Source organism: Melozone crissalis, unplaced genomic scaffold (genome assembly GCF_028551555.1).
Source record: "Melozone crissalis strain CALT ecotype California unplaced genomic scaffold, PUWL_Pcris_2 ptg000018l_1, whole genome shotgun sequence".
In the NCBI taxonomy this organism is placed as follows: domain Eukaryota; kingdom Metazoa; phylum Chordata; class Aves; order Passeriformes; family Passerellidae; genus Melozone; species Melozone crissalis.
This window is the reverse complement of record NW_026535796.1, coordinates 40,718,757-40,735,683: the sequence shown is the minus strand read 5'-3', so window position 1 is coordinate 40,735,683 and position 16,927 is coordinate 40,718,757. Positions and strand designations below refer to the sequence as shown.

Sequence of the window (16,927 nt, the reverse complement as noted above, 5' to 3'; positions counted from 1 at the left end):
ATCCCAGGCACTTGTGAAGACTGAATGTTGGCTTGCTGCAACAGTGAAACAGACTTTAGTCTTGGTCCAGAAGTATTAAGAGTTTTAGGTCTTTATTTATGGAAGGTCATTATTAGCTGAAATGGGCCATAAAGAATTTATGCTTGCTGTTAAAAGGAGCTGGTAAACATTTTGTCACAAGATTAAAGAGCATTGTTTTCAACCACATTGTCTAGACCATTTGACAAAAATGCAGAGAAGGCTACAGCCCAGTTTATGTACATGTCAATCTTATAAAATAAACAAAAACAAACTAAAATATCTGTCTAGTTTCAGGCAAAATGTGAACTGCAGTTACCAGAGCTATGCTGAGATTCAACAGAAAAAGAAGTAAAATATGACCAGTGGGCTGGGGCACCTTATTCTTGGATACTCAGAGCAACTAAGGGGGAGATGGGAGTTCTCAAGTGCATCTTTTGTCTTTAGGTAGAGGATGATGTTCCATATACTTTTTACACAAAAATATTTTAAAAGTACAAATGTCAGTCATGTAAGGATTGAAAACTCAAGAAGAATGTTGCAGGCTGTTGCAGACTACTGCCATGAATAATTATTACTCTCTGCTGAGAGTTATCACATACACAAAAAATGCTGTGAAAGGCTCTGATTTTTTCCTGGGAAAGGTACAGTAATAATTTAGTTTGCTTGCTTACCTTACCTTTATTGGGTTAAAAAACCCTGAACAATATTGAAGAATTCTTCCAAGAATATTACTCTTTTTTGCCTCAGGCATCTTCTTAGACTGTCCTAGAAAGTACTACAGCTAAACAGATGGTCATGAACAACAAACCTGATCTGACTAAAGGGAATATTCCTGAAATGGCTCTGTCTTACAGTAGATGTAGTTCACTGGGCTGTTTTAAACTGTTTGGGTTTTGATATGTACCTGCTATCTAAACCTGTATCTGATATATGTACCTCCTTATCCAAAGGGACAAGTAATGTTTTCAAAGCAGTAAAGTGGAGTCAGATATTAGTCCATGTTTAGAGTAGCTGCATTTCAGAATGGGTACAGTGATGCCTGGGCTTTCCACTGGTGATTTCTGTCCTGAAAGAAGCTGGCTGTTAGAAACTGGTATCAGCGTGACCACAGACCTGTAAAGAGAGTACAGCTTTGGAGTGGTGTGGTTTAACCCCTGCTGAAGCCAGGACAAATATGCAGAATTAGAGTAAACCAAGGATTTTAAGGGTTTATTCCAGTGCTTGGGCACTGTGAGACCACCTGGTACAACTCTGCAGGGGGCTCAGCCTGCTGCTCTTTGGAAGCAATGACATCAGCAGTATGCTGTGCCCAAAGGAACATGTGCCTCAGACAGACAGGTGACATCCCTGCACAGGAGGGAGGAGGGGTGCTGTATTGGCTCTGTTTTGCATGGATATCTCATGCAGGTGGGAAGTGTTGAGGCAGCTGAGCCCCAAGAGATGGCAGCACAACAGGAACTGTTACATTTTCTCCTTCCTAAAAGTTGTACTGTGAGCTGCAGATCAACTCATCACATCTCAAGGATCCTACATTCCCAGTACATTTTAATTAGCACTACTGATATCTTTACAATTGCATACTATGTTAATTTTCACTGTTAATTCTAGTTTGTGTTATGGTTGGCTAGGAAAGGAAAATATGTGTAGCACTGTGCTTTTGAGCTTCTGGCCTGAGCCATCTGGAACAGGTTATTTCATCAGTCATGTTATGAGATGGCAATTATAATTCAGACAGTGAGCAAAGCAGACCTCATCTGATAATCTAAGGTAGTCTTTGAAAAATTATAGGCAACCCTCCCCAAACACCTGGAGTTTGCAACTGAGGTTCTTTCCTGGGAGGTGAAAGAAATGAGCCCTACTCTTTCTCGGGCAGAATTAGGGTTTGAGGCCATGTTTCCTGTGTGGTGCTATCCAAGGGGCAGTAGGGTGAAATGTGTGTGTCAAATCACTGCCTGTGTTGAAACATCAACATGTGACAATATCAAAAGCTGGCTTACTTGGCAGTCTCCAGGAACACTTAGATCAATGTCCACATCAGGCAAAAGCTCAACTTGTGAATCTCACAGAGCTCAGATGCTTAGATGCTATCAAAACACAGTTGTTTCTACAAGTGCCCAGCAGTTTTGGGGTAAATGGTAAAAAATGTTTTACCATTTTTGCTCGTAAAAACTTTTGGTTCCCTAAGATTTGTAGGAGCAAAATGAATGTTTTCAGTGTCTATAGCTTGGACATGCAGGGTCTAAAGTGTCAGTTATTGGAAAATTCCTTTAATGAATTTTGGTTTGTATGGCTGGGTAAAAGATGTCTATGACTTGGCATGTTGAACGACTTGGGGCTCACAGATCTACCACCATACAGACTTGTGTGCTTTGACTCTTCTCACAGTTCAAGAAAATTTTCTTGAAAATGTTCAGAGTGGGGGAATTTCAAAAAATGACAAGAACATCAAAGAAGGGTGTTTGACAGATATGGTTCTGGAGAAATGTAAGAACAAAATCAGAGTTAAAAAAGGAGATGAAATGTTGTGAAACTTAGAGGAAGACTTGTTTCTGCAAGGAAGATTTTCTGTTCAGGATGCTAAGTGAAATTAACTATTTTTAAGTTCCCTGACTTATTTACAGCTTTTGTCTTAGCATTTAGAATCAGTCAGATTATGTTTCTAGTGCTGAGGGCTCCTGTTCATCCAATGCTGTGCTTCATCTGCAGGAGCATAACTCTATTCACATGTGCAGTTGTCTTATCCAAAGAGAGTAAAGTTATACAACACTTTTTATGTCCCCCTTATTATATATTACACAATTTTCAAAATCAAAGTCTTAATTGGAGATACGGTTTCAACCCTAGCTATGCACAAAGCAAACTTTGAGAACACAGTTATTTAAGAGAGCCCCATTTTATACTGGGGACAGTTCTGCACCTCCTCACGAAGACAAAGACACTGTCAAGGCAAGCTAAATAAAGTAATGGATTTTATAACTCAGGGGGATATTTGAGACCATTGACGTGAGAGCACCACTACACATGAAGTTTAGCCAACATCTTAAGCATAAATGCTGAAGGTGCCAGCACAGGGTGTTGAAAGGTGCATCAAATTGTTCATTTTTATAGGATGAATAAAAGGATTTTATGCACCACAAAATCCTTCCCTTATACAACCCTTCATACCAAACAGAGTTGTGAAAAGGCTGTGGCTGCATCTGATTGTTTTGTGACTGATGGCAGTTACAGAAAGGTACTGCAGAAATTCCACTTAGCCACAACATCAAATCCTTTTATTTTGGAAAAATAACAGTCACCAAGCTGTAAACTAGCCCAGGTTGTGGTTTGGTACACTTTTAATACTCTGGTTTTTATCCACTCCAGCTGTCAGATGGAGACAGGAAAAATCAAAACATTTGTACAGTATTTCTTCTTAAGGGAGCCCCTTAGGTGGTGAGATCTGGATTCACCTCCCGTCTCCAGGACTGGAGCACCTCTGCCAGTTGGCTGATGGATCAGAACTCTGAGGCAACTATTTGGGAGCAGACTGGTGCTGCACTCAGTGATTCTGGCATGCATGCAATGATTTTACCATGTGATTGTAGAAAAATTCAGTGGATTAGCAAGTGAAGTATTATCAGATGAAGCAAGTTCTTTGTCCACACAGCTGGATGCACAGAGCATTTGCTTTCCTGTAAAGCAGTTTCTCATTGCTTCAGTAGATTTTTCACACTTCTAACATACAGTGAGCACTGCTACTCTTAGATCTGTTAGCTCTCCAGGTTATTGAGTGTATTGAGAAACTCTGGTGGTATGGAGCAGTGAGAATACTCACTGTTAAACATTTGCCACAATGAAAATTGTCCTGGTCTTTGCTTTCTAGCCTCTCTTGCCTGTTTTCTGATCCATGAAAAACTTCACAACGTGCCCTGCAGCTTCTTCAGAAGTCCCTTGTGCACGTTTTTGTTAGGCTTTTGGGAACTTTATTAAAAGTAAGTAAATTGGTTCTTGTTTATCTGCCAATGTATAGACACTGTTTGAATGATTCCAGGTGAGTGTTTAATTTTCCATGCAGTGCAAGTGATGCAAGCAATTCACTGAGAGATAAACTGTCAGAAATGGCCTGGAGCCTCTGGTGCTGTCATTTTTGAAAGGTAATTTGGACCATTACAGCCTGTTAACAAGATACAGAGGTCTTGAGCTTCCCTTTGGCTCCAGTACAACTTGTGGGGCCTCAGCACCTCTAAAGCAGCTCAGTCCTGGTATCTCAAGCTGGATTTTGAGGCTTAGAGGCAACTTTTATTATTATCTGTTATATCAACTGTAATTCTGTTTCTCAATCTGTTACACAGAGATGTATGATAATAATTTCAGGTTCCTTAGAAATAAAGGGTTTTCTCAAATGGGACACTCAACAGAAATTCAAAGTAGTTGTTTAATGTCCTTGTCTGTCTTTCATTTCAGTGTTCATCTTTGGATCCACTGTAATCTTTGCTGTGTCTGATTGCTTACCTTTCACATCCCATAAATGTTGTTCTTGACCTACTAAAGCTCTGCCTGTGGCAAAGTTGCAAAACACCTGAAAAAGTACTTTATTTCCTTCCTCTTTAGTCATAACTGGAGATCTGCAAGTTATGCTTTTCCTGGAGAAATATTTCATATCATAAACTGCTCCCTTAAGCATGGGGTCAGTTTAAAAAGAGCCAGTGTTTGCAGACAAGCCATTTGCTTTCCTTTGAATGTTTAATTTGTTTATTCCTGTTTTCAAATAATCCCCAAGCAATGTAGTTCCTGTAGCTGTGATAATCATGAATTTGAGTTATTCACCTCCCAGAGGGTCAGACCTTTCATCAGTATGCCATTGGCACAGAGCAGAGAGTGTTGCATATTCATTGTCCAGGACACCAGCTAGAGGGCCTCCAAAAAACCCTGACTTTTTTTTGTTCTCAGAGCAAGGAAAACAATCCCTTCCCTTCTCCAGTCCCTTGATAAGGCTTTCTGTCCAATAACGGTGCTCTCTGCTCTGAGGCACATTTAACTGTGAAGTTTGCAGCGGGAGAGGCTTTCCTTCGAGCTGTTAGTGTTTTATCCTGGCAGGCTCCTCGAGGTTGTTGTGAGGAGTCTAGCCAGTTGGTGAGCTTTGTAATCTAAACCAGCTGTCCCAGGCTGAGGCCCCCATTTGCATTGTTTAACATACTTAGAAAATGAAGTGTTCATTTTTAACATTCCTCCTCCAATTGGTTTAATGCTGAATTACAGAAGAGAACTAAGCAAAACCAGGTGCTTTCTCTGTATTCTCTCCAGTGTCTGAGGAGGTACAGACGGCTCCCGATCTTCTCCATTACTTGCCATTTCATTCTTTGGACTATAAATGACAGAGGAACTGAAGTGCTAGCAGAGGGTAATGTTTGGAAAACTTTCTAGTTATTCATCAGCACAGACTCTGGGTTTTTTCCACCTTTCCCCAACGGTTTTGGACATGCAAGGATTAAGAAGGTAAGTGGTATGCATGAAACTTCTTTGCTTACTGACGAGAAACCTGCTTGTGGAAAATAGCTGTGGCAGGGACATGTTATGCCAATCCACTTGCAAAAGCCATTTGCAAAGGGATCTCAATGATCAGAGGTGGGGAAAGACGATCTGCCTGTTACTAAAGCTGTGCTGTCTCTGACGAGTTCCTTCTTGATCTGTGCTTATACTCTGCGCATCTGCGGCAGTGCTGAACTGCAGCAGCCACGATCCCACTGGCTACAGTGATTGATTGAAGTTAATTAGTTACTATTGCAGAAAATTGCTGGTTTAAAATATTTTGCCTGCTGGGCAAGCTACTGTGACCAGCTGCGTGTAGTGTTGATAAGTTGTGCTGCATGTCTGTTAATAATTCTTGAGGGGATTTTAGATCTAAAGTAACGAGCAAATTGAGATCATGGGTGCAGACAGAACACGTATGAGGCAGTAAGGTCGCTCCCCCACCAAAAGGAAAGAATATATCATCTTGTAGTAAAGGAAACTAAAGACTGTCTAAAAATGTTTGAGTTTTGTCTGGCTATTTTATGGGGGATTTTGTTATCGTGCACTGTCCTGCAGCAATGTGCAGCACAGCCCAGTTGCTGCATATGTCAATATTCTGCTATAACCTGTTGTATTCCTTCCCAATGCTTTTTCTCACTCCATGCAAAGTGAGTATGCAGTCTTTATAGAAATGTACACTTTAAAATCTCTTCAAAGAGATCTGAGGAATCAATAAATTAAATGCAAGCCTAAATGGACAAAATTGTAGTTTGAATGCTTTATATTGAACTCTAAGGGAAACTCTTAGAAAAGGCAGAATTTGCCTTTTCTTGTCACTCAAAAGTTGCCAACAAGCACAATCTGTCTCCACAGCACTATGAACAACCATTTTAGGGTTTTATGTTTACTTTTCAGAGCTTGTCAAATTTGTTGTAATGTGTCGGTCATTGTGTGTGGTTTTGTCTGATGCATTTGTAGGTCTTGCTCAGCAGCTCAGTTTGCACACTGGAAATCAGGAACAGCTCTAAGAGAGAAAGTTGGCAGCTCACATGGGTAGCAGAACTAAGGCTACCTAAAATATCCTCTGCTTCCTGTACTGGTTTTGTGGGAATGTATTGTACCCAATTGCCATTTAGAATTTCAATCCAAGATAAGCAAGGTGTGGATCTAATGATACTAGGAAGTTTTTTATAAATCAGCAGCAAAAGAATGAAATCCACAAGACCAGAAAAAAAGTAGTTTCTGACTGTGCTTTCATGGTTTTCTATCTGTTAGTAAATATTTGGAGGTGGAAGGTTACTTGACCATAATTTTTATGCTCCAGGCAAGGAGCTCCAAAAATAGATGTAGGGCTCTTTTAGTGAGGGAGCCTTGTCTTTCAGTTGCAGTGGAGAGAGACCCAGTAGGGAGCACTAGATGTGAAGATGATGTACCTGGGGAAGGCTGCATTGAAGATAGCAGCTTCTGGTAGCTGGTGACCTGGCACAGTGTGCCTCCTTCAAGGCTGAGCAAAGGGACAGAATCTGGCCCCAAGCAAATGGATTCACCTCAGATAGAGCCTCTGGGGATGAAATGCGGTTTAGCGGTTGGAGCAGCTGGCTTGGATTCAGGACCTCCTGCGTGACATGTCTGCAGCCCTGCCAACACTTCACGCTGTGAGCTTAGGCAGGGCCTTGCTTGGGTTTACCCATCTGTAAAACGTGCACAGTGTGCAAGAGAAGCCTTCATTTTTGCAAAAGAAAGGTGCCAGAGTGGGGGAAGACCACTTTATTGAATATTGCACACTTGTTCATCTAACAGCTGCTGCATTGGGTGTCATAAAAATCAGATTAGTCCATAGACAGTTGCAGTCTGGTTTCAATCCCAGTACCATCAGAGTCATTGGTTTGAGACCTGAATCTGGCCCACAGTTATATTTCTCCTTCTCCAAAGGCCAAATTCACGTTAGCAAAACTGGAATACACTGAAGTGTCACTAGAAATTAATTTGTCCATGTGTATTTAATTCTATGTAACAAGCCTGGATATCAGAAAGTTTTCAGCCTATTTTCTATGCACATTACAGGATACTGACCGCTTTCACACTGGCTGTCTGCCTTTCAAGCCCTGGAAAAGCACAGGTGAGAGGTGCATGCAGAGACGTGTGTACTGGTTTGTACTGAAGTGCTATATGGCATGAAACTTAACTGGCTAGCAGGTGGATAGGAAGCTCTGTGGTCTGGGGTTTACATGGAAAGGAAGTTGTGTGGTCTAAGGGTTTAGAGGGGAGAACTTGGAGCCAGCAGGATTCTGGAGTTGAACATGGATTGAGCTTATTGACTCATCCTTGCCAGCTCAGCAAAATATCCCTGTAGAAACCTGGACCTCACTGAAAATCTGATTCTGCCTCTAAACTGAACACTTCTGGAACAGGAAATAAGAAAAACTATGCCATGAAACCAGAGACTGCTCAGTTCCATTGTGAGAAACATCTGTATTTGGAGAACTCATTCATAGAAATACATCTTTTCTGTGTACAGCAGGATCAAGTCTTAAGACTGTTTAATTTTGGACTGTGATCCTGAATGACTGCATCCCAGTTTTTATTTTCACTTATGCCCAAACCCATTTCTGTTCAAGAGAGTGGATGGAAGTAAAGCAGTCCAGTTCTTGAAAAAGCAGAATCATTAGTTATTTTTATGCTCAGGCTCCAAGTAACTTTAAATTGGGAAAAACTGTTCCTAAAGGCATGTTGTTTGGATCTCTAGTTAATAGTCCAGATATATTTGGTATCCAGAGAAGTGTTTCTAAATACCTTTGCCAAAAGCCTCTGAAATGTAGTTGTTTTTTTGCTATTACATTGAAAAATTCCTGCACTGGTCATGCTTATTTATATTTTTGTGATTATTGGATCTGTATGGGAAATGCTTTTCATGCCCCTGGAGAATTTTTGAGATGTCTTTAGAGGTTTGTTGTTATAATTTAAAAAATATTGTTTACATTAGAATTTTTATAAAAACATCTTGTAATATAAATTGATTTTTGAAGTTGCTTTGAAAAAGCAACTTGAAGCTGAAACACCAGCAATGACTTCTTTCTGAAGATACTGAAACTGGTAATTTTGACAATATTGGAATCTTTTCTAGAATAAAGTTCCAGAAAGTTTTTGAAACCAGTCCTACTATAGTTTCAGTGTTTCTGAATCGTCATTTTTTGGCCAAAACAAAATAATTTTCTTAACAACTATTTGAGCTTTTCCAGCTAACCTAGGTGTAGTGTGTGCACACAAAAGGGAGAACAAAAGGTAGAGTACATACATTCTTTAAAACATGAGGGTAATTATACATTCTCCCATTAGAATATCTTGGCTTTCCACAACATGATACCAAAACATCTTGGAATGGCAAAACAAATGAAGGCAGAATTCCTCCATACTTGTCTGACACTTTTAGCAGGGGTTTTGTGTATTCACATGTGCAAGTGGCAGGTGCAGTCCAAACAGTGCCATGTGTTTCACTTCAGTCCTGTCCCTGGTTCCTGCAATGACCCACTTCCACTGACTCACCCCTTTAACCCTTTGTCTCCCATCTACAACTTACTACTTTTCCAAACATCAATTAAGCGCTTTAATCTGCCACTCATGAAGTCCAAAAATATCTCTATCATTAAGATATGACAAAAAAGGAAGGATCTTGAGCACACTCCATCCCTCTGCCCTCTGGTGGCTTCAGTGGTTCCTGTTTCCTGGATATCTCTTGCTTACATTGCCTAGTACAACCCATTTACTGGAAGATCCTATGCTTGTGTCAATTGCTTTGCCCCTTGCTAAATAGCTGGAGGCTCAGTCAAAAACTAGGAAGAGCAGAAAATCATTTTAACAGACTTTGAAACCTTTATCACCAGGACTGTCACCAATTTAGAGATGCTGAGGTCACTGAGGAGGTATTGAAGACTCAAGGCTGCAGCCTTGATCATGACCAGCAGAATAGGAAGGAACAAGGCTCCCAGTAGCCTTGAATGCCTATGACATGTTGTATAAAGATTTATCCTCTGAAAACTACAAGGTTTGGTGGAAAAGAAGAGCCTTATATTTTTAAGCTTGTTATGCTTCAACTGTGGCTCTGGATCAGTCAGTGCCTGATGTGTTGTGTGCTGAATGGGCTGTCAGGGGAGCTTCAGAGCCTGTGGGAGATGTAACAAGGACCTTCGAGATGAACCCCCCTGTTCTGGCAAAACCAAAACCCCAAATTAGAAGACTGTAATTCTGTGCTAACAACTCATAACACATTGTACCCCTGTACTCATAACTCATTGGTGGCCCCTGGGCAGAGGAACAGCCTGACGCTGCCATCCCCTGAGGGTGCCACTCCTGAGCTAAGGGACTGGAACCTGTGCTGAGGCCTCAGGGTCATGGCTTGCTGACTGTCCTCTGGGGAAGGAGCTTTATTTTGATGTACTGTACCCTGCTGAACAATTGTACTAATCATAATAACCCAGATGAGCATTTGACTCTGCAAATCTCTCATTCACCATCACTGAGTGTCCTTTTTTCTCTCATTTTAGCAGCAATGCACTAATGGGTTTGACCTGGACCGTGCCTCTGGGCAATGCTTAGGTAGGACTTTGATTAAATCAATATATTTAAATTTGGGTTCAGAAATCCTGAATTTATTGAGTTAACATTGTGGTGCTCCTACTATGTTTTAGATGAAAATTTCTTACTGTGTGATAAATGTGTGTTTGTATACATGTATATACAACAAATATGTGTATATATAAATATGTGTGTATGTGTCATTCATAGCACTGATCTTTGAAATTGTTGAGATACTAACAGGCTGTCAGGGCTACTCAAACAACAATGATGCATTTTGATAGGAGTTCAGTGTAGCTGCCAAAGGACAAGGGCTGTTCACCCTCCTTCACTTTCTCCTTCAAACTCAGGATTTATTGTCTTTGTTGCCTGTCTCCACCAGCAGGCTCAAATAAAGTCTTCCATTCTCAGAAATTGAAACTTCAAGTAAACTGAGCTGAGGTACTGTAAGGAAATCTGCACTTTGTCCAGTAGCATCTTTTTGTCAATCAGTCTCCGGGGCAGCATCTTATACATGCCATAAAGTCACCCAAACAGAAAAGGAAAAACCTGCAGCAGATTGTTTGTTCTGCCATAGCCTACTGTTTCTGTGACCCAAAATCCAGGGGAATGCTCCATTTGGCTAAAGCAGTTATATCTTTCTAAATTTAATTCAGCCACAATTTCAGTCAAAGCAAGAGGCCTGAACTGTGTCCCCAGATCCGAGCATCCCTAACTCGGAGGGAGGGAACTGAGACTTCCAAAGCAGGATCCAAATTTCACAGCTGGGCAGACCAAACCATCAGTTTCTGAAATCCTGATCTGCATGTTGTGGTTTGGACAGACCCTCCAGCAGGAACAGGCAGTAGCATGCTGCAGCCATGTGTAAATCAGTGTTTAAACCAAACTTCTACGGAAGAGCAAAGCAGGCCTTGTCCTCTCCATCTATCCTCTAATAGTATGAGTACTCTAGAGTGCTCATAGTATTAGAGGATAGAGGGATAATAAATATAATATTCTCTAATACTCATAGTATTAGAGGATATAGTACTCATAGTATTAGAGGATATAGTATGAGTACTCTAGAGTAGTTTTACTACTCTAATAACAGGAGTAGGTCACAGGATATGTTGAATATAAAAGATGTTTTCTGTTTTAGTGCAATCTAACTTCAAAGTGAGGCTCCACAAGAAAGGGTTAGCCATTTAATGGAGAATATAACTTTTTTTTGCAATGTTATGCAAAAAACACATGAACTATTTTTTGACCAGTCCCATTAAGGAGCAGTCACTTCTTAAACCTTTGCAATTTCCTTGCAGACATTGATGAATGCCGGACCATTCCCGAGGCCTGCAGGGGAGACATGGTGTGTGTGAACCAGAACGGGGGCTATCTGTGCGTGCCCCGCACAAACCCCGTGTACCGCTCGCCCTACCTGAGCCCCTACTCCAACGTGTACCCACCACCCCCGGCCCCCGGCCCCGTCCCCAACTACCCCACGGCCACCCGGCCCCTCATCTGCCGCTTCGGCTTCCAGCTGGATGAAAACAACCAGTGTGCTGGTAAGCACTACAAATCCTTCTTCTAATTTGCATTTATGTTAAAGCCTGTCTGACATTGCAGAAACAATTGTCCTGCAGCTGTCCTTCAGTTAATGCAGCAGTCAAGCCCAGTATTTTGAAGTCAAATTTTTTTTTAAGGATATAGGCTGTATGCTTCATATAATTATTCCATGCAAACTAAGATGTTGCCGTCTTACTTCAAAAGTTCCATACCTTCTCAGCAATTTCTCAAGTGCAGCTCTTCACAGCACCGACTCCATCTCTCTTCAGAGCACATCCAACAAACTCCATGTCTCCTCTCACCCAGCTAACCCACTCTTTTGTAGCACTCTTCTTCTTATTGGACACAGCTGTGGCCTATTAAGGGCAGGCCTGTTCCTAATCTTTGGTGATTAGCACAACTGCAGCTCCTCAGGTGTGAGATTACCTTCTGCACTATATTTTCTTACATTCTATCCCTCCACACTAAGATACGACTCAGTCCTATTATTTAAGCAGAAAAGCCATTTTCATGAAAAATGTAATGTTTCTATGAGATAAACAGCCATCTGATGGCAGGTGATTTGTCAGTGCATCAAAAGCATGCCTTTAATGCTGATGATTCTGTCCATGAGAGAGAAGGTGGCCCTTCATTTGAAGTGTTAGGTGGAGCCTGGGGAAACTTCATTCATCTCTTGGCTGTATGTGAGCTGGTCTTTGACAAGAAAAATACTAAACCAGAGAAGCCATGAGCTTTCACAGCCTCTCTTTAGACTGAGGAACAGCACTTACTTCAAAACTACAACAGAAAAACACAAGACCTAAAACTGACTTGTCTTTTGGACTTATGTTGCCCTATTGTCTGAAATTTCTGGCAGGACTTGGTTGCAGATGATGTCCTTTCTTTGTTTCCCTACTGAGGAGACCACAAGAGCTTCATAGGAGCTTTAAAAGTCTAGAGTTAAATTCAGCTAACATTTGGGACATATTTTTTGTATTTGAATCATTGTCCTTTCCAAGGTGGGAAAGACATATTTTCTCACCAGCACTCACAGTAACACTGACTGGAAAAATAAAACTAAAAAAAAAAAAAACAAAAAAAAAAGGAAAGTCATAAACCTTGGGTTTTTTGAAGAGTTCTTAAATCATGGGATCACTGAAGTTTGCTGTAAAAATAAGCATTTTTGCTATCTGATTCTTTGAAAACAGCTTCTAGTCCATTTCATCTTAGCAAATTGATCAACCTGTTCTTTTATCTACTGATTTGTAGATTTCCAGGAAGGTTTTCATTTTGCTCAGTTTGCTTTAGATGATTCAGGAAATGGGGTAGTTAGTAGAAAAGAAATGCTGAAATGAAAGTGGAAATGAAACCTCTGAATGATACTGTCTGGTCTGCTCCATGCAAACCAGAATAATCAAAACAGGAAGATTTAGGGAACTTTTACAGTGAACTTTCCAGCTTCCAAAGGGCACATATGTTCCTATTTATGCTAGCAGAAATGAGAGAACTTACACTTTTTTCAGTCAAGACTGCTCACTTCAGTCATTTTAACTTTCAAATATTTGGGATTTAATTGTAAAGAAAGTTTGGTGATGAGAGACATTAATGAGAATGCATGGGAAAGGACAGGCTGCCATTTGAGCACCACAGCAAGTGGGAGCAGTTTTTGTAAGTCTACATCAGATTTGAGTTTGGGTAGATGATGTGACAAAGGAAGAAAAACAGAACTAAAAGAAAATGAGACATGTCAGGGGTCCATGCTGGATTAGATTTCATTTTTTATTTAGTGAAATTCTCTGGAAATATTCACTATTTTGATGCAGTATCTATTGTTGTATCTGTGTGTGTTTTGTATCCCTGTGCCCCAGGATGGAAAGAATGGTCACCAAAGGAAGTAATTGGGTCCAGGTCTCACTGTGGTGCTGGTAGAAAGGCCTGATCCTCTGTTTCCAAGGTTCCTGGAGCAGTTAAGAAGGTTATGTGTAGTGCCTTGCTTGAAGTTCTTAGAGGCAAGACATCAGGGAACCTTGACAGGGTCCTCAGGAGCAACCTAAATTTTACCAGGTCATTCAAGAAAGTCTGACCCACAGGATCATGGCATCCATAAGCCAATTATAAGCATCACTCATGTTAATGGTATTTCAGCTGCTCTCTGCTTACCTCCTTGTCCATATTCAGCATGTTCTTAGGATACAAAGCACTCCAAGGGCTAATTGTGTGGTGGAATGGTTGAAAATCATGAACTAGAAGTAATTTTGACCAGTAGCTGGGCCACTATGTAACAGGTTTGTTAAGCTGGTGTTCAGACACCACCGTCTAGCACCTTCTTTCCAAATAAAATTAGTCAAAGGTATTTCCATTAGAGATAATGAGATTTTCTGCTATTGACTGCAGGGGAACCAGAGCTATTCTTGTGCCAATGTGTCTGGGCAATTTGCAGATTTTAACAGAGTACACATTTTTGTCTGGTCAGATACAGGGTTACAGATCAGGGTCACATTTTCTACTGCTAGGACAACAGAAATGTTTACTTTCACTTTGAATGTCAGTCAAAACAGCTTATTAAATACAGGAGCATTTTCTGGGAGACTGGGAGATTTACAGCCTCAGCTTTGAAGCACTGAGGTTGTTCAAGAGACTCCCAAAGTGAAACAGGACAAAAATTTGATCTGAAAGTTGTGTGAGTTTTAACAAGCTCTTTCTATTTTTATTTTTTTCCTACCACTCCACAAAATGTAGGGAGGCTGCAAGAAGGTTGCTCTGTCCCAGTCTGGCACCTGGCCTGCCTGCCAAGGCCCCACATTCCTTGGCTCTCAAGGGAATGTGCACCCCTGGCTGTTCACATAACATTCCCCCTCGTGGGGCTGATATGTTTCCATGCAGCAAAAAAAGAGATATTATCCATTCTTCTCCCTTTCAAGCTTTTTGGCCTCATCCTTTCTGGCCTGGATGGTCACAGACAGTGGTTAAGTGTCCACAATCCTTCCCTATCCTGGCCACCACTCAGTCTTGCCAAGATTCTTTCACCTCCAGATGTTGTCCTTTATAAAAACAAAACTTTTCCTGGCTCAAGTGCCTCTCAAAGACACCTGTCCACGATAGCTTTGCCATCCAGTGTCTTCTGTGTTCTGCAGAAGTACCTGTAGCCATTTGTGGTAGCAGACAGAGAAATGTTTTAATGATAATTACTTGTTAAGTCTTCCGTGTGTTTGATTCCTAATACGTGGTAATTTTCACCCCTGGAGCTGCTGAGTGCTTTATATTTTGTATATGTAAGTGGTCAGTGTTTTCAACAGCACAGAGTTTTTGTAAATCATTCCAAAGCAGGTTGGGAATGATTTATAACCACAATTAATGTTGGAATAAAAGATCACATACAGAAAAAAGCAAAGAACATCTCGTGCAAGAGCACTGTTTGGACTGTTTGTCTTCTAACATTACTTCTCTATAAATACAGAATGGGTTAGTCATAATAATGACTTTTTGCACAAGGAACTTGGTCTAGTAACTGTTGGCTCCAAATTACTGGAGTGAGGGCCTGTGTTCTTGCTTTATACATTTGTAAGCTGAGAGCTCTTTCCAGTTTCCTTTCACTCCACCTTGCTGTTTCCTGATTTACAATGATCTTCAAAACATGCCTCAAACACAGATCCTTCTGGGCATTGTGAAAAGAACTGTACTGGGTGGGCTCTTATTATTGCTTTCTCTCCAATTAATGCAAACTCACAATGTGAGGAGATGATGGGGTTGGAGAGGGTTGAATAGAGAGTTCAGAGAAAGCAGATCTCAAAGATAGAGAGGCAAATGCTAGGAAAAGTACGAGCATAAGGTCAGATGAGTATGACCTAGATACACAGAGAAGGGAGGAGGGCAGAGGAGGTAATTAAAAAAAAACAAACCCAACAAAACATAATTGTTATTTTTAAAGCGAAAGGTAAAAGGAAGAAGGAAATGGAAGGATGCTGTCCCCAAGTACAAGAGAGAATTGTTTTTCGTGCCCCATTTGTGCAGTAGTCATTGCTTCAGCTTTCCTTGTTTCTCAGAAATTGGCAGGATCTCCTATATTCCCCACCTATGGGTCCCCAGTCCTACATTTGTGGAGTGAAACTCCTTCCTTCAAAAGATTACCTTTGCACAGATGGGTTTTAGATCATTATCTTTATATTGCAAACGTACCTAAACCCCACATCCAAGCCTGCAGTTGTACTGCCCTGCCTTGTGCCCAACCTCATTAAGAGCAGCCTATGTCTAGATGAGTTTTCAAGCAAAATGAAGGAACCAGATGTTCCTGTGTGGGGAAAGGGAAGGGAAATTAAAAGACAGAGAACTGAAAGGAGGTGCCCAGGTCTTGCATCAGGCTCATGGCTGTGCTGGGATCGTGCCCAGAGTTCCTTATCCAATGGCTTAGCCATCAAGCTAGGCTGCCTCCTCCTAATGACTTTCCTAGTCACCTCTCTGTGCATATAGAAAAAGGAGGAAGAAAAGTAGGGAAATGCAGCAAGGAGATTATCCCTTACTAGGGTTTGTATAAAGTAAATAACAATGGAATCCACTCCCACTGTTTTAACCCTATTTGGTTCAGTTCTGTGTCTTTCCCTCTTCCTCTTGGTCTGTGAGACAATCTCTTTTGCTGCTCCAGAGGGCCAGTTCCTGAAGGTTATGCATGATCCCTGTTAGGGAATTACTGCCATCATGTCCAAATTAACCAGAGAAAGAAGGAAAGATTACATGAGAACAGATTCTGTGAGAGGCTGAGCTCAGACTTCTGAAAGTATAGGCAATTGTTGACAGTTCCTGATTAAACTAAGGGCATGATGTGTAGCTTTTACTTGTAGTATGGTTTTCTGATGGGCTTGTAGGAGGAAATGTGAATTGAGACCTCACACTGCCATAGCAATGGGAAGGTTTCCTCTCAAGCATCTCAGGAGTTTATAGCTGGTGGCTAAGGCTTGGGCTGGAGGAGTTTGTGTTCAGTTCCTGGCTTTGCCATAAAGCATGACATTCCTGGAGTCACTACCCCTGGAAGTGTTCAAGAACACCTGGACATGGCACTCAGTACCGTGGTCTAGGGGACAACATAGTCAAAGGTTGGATTCAATGGTCTCAGAGATCCTTTCCAGCCCAAATGATTCCGTGATTCTGTGATTTTTTACTGGATATTTTGGGGCTAAAGTGAAATAATATTCATCTTCAGGATGACACTAAGATTAATTTCACAAGGGGATGATGGGTGTGGAGGTGACTTCCAGGGAAGTATCATGTAAAGATAAACAGACAGAAAGGTCCAGTTTAATAATTCTATAGCAGTGAAGCTCAAGGCGAG

The 16,927-nt window shown here is 41.1% G+C and overlaps 1 protein-coding gene across 1 annotated transcript in view; it reads left to right on the top strand.

The window, feature by feature from the left end:
- Positions 1-5,432: 5,432 nt before the first annotated feature.
- Positions 5,433-16,927, top strand: part of FBLN5 (fibulin 5) — a 44,966-nt gene continuing 33,471 nt past the window's right edge. The window contains exons 1-4 of the mRNA XM_054276148.1: positions 5,433-5,496; positions 7,576-7,630; positions 10,053-10,104; positions 11,382-11,624. Of these exons, the coding sequence (XP_054132123.1) occupies positions 5,480-5,496; positions 7,576-7,630; positions 10,053-10,104; positions 11,382-11,624 (367 nt within the window). The 5' untranslated portion in view covers positions 5,433-5,479. The remainder of the gene's footprint in view (positions 5,497-7,575; positions 7,631-10,052; positions 10,105-11,381; positions 11,625-16,927) is intronic.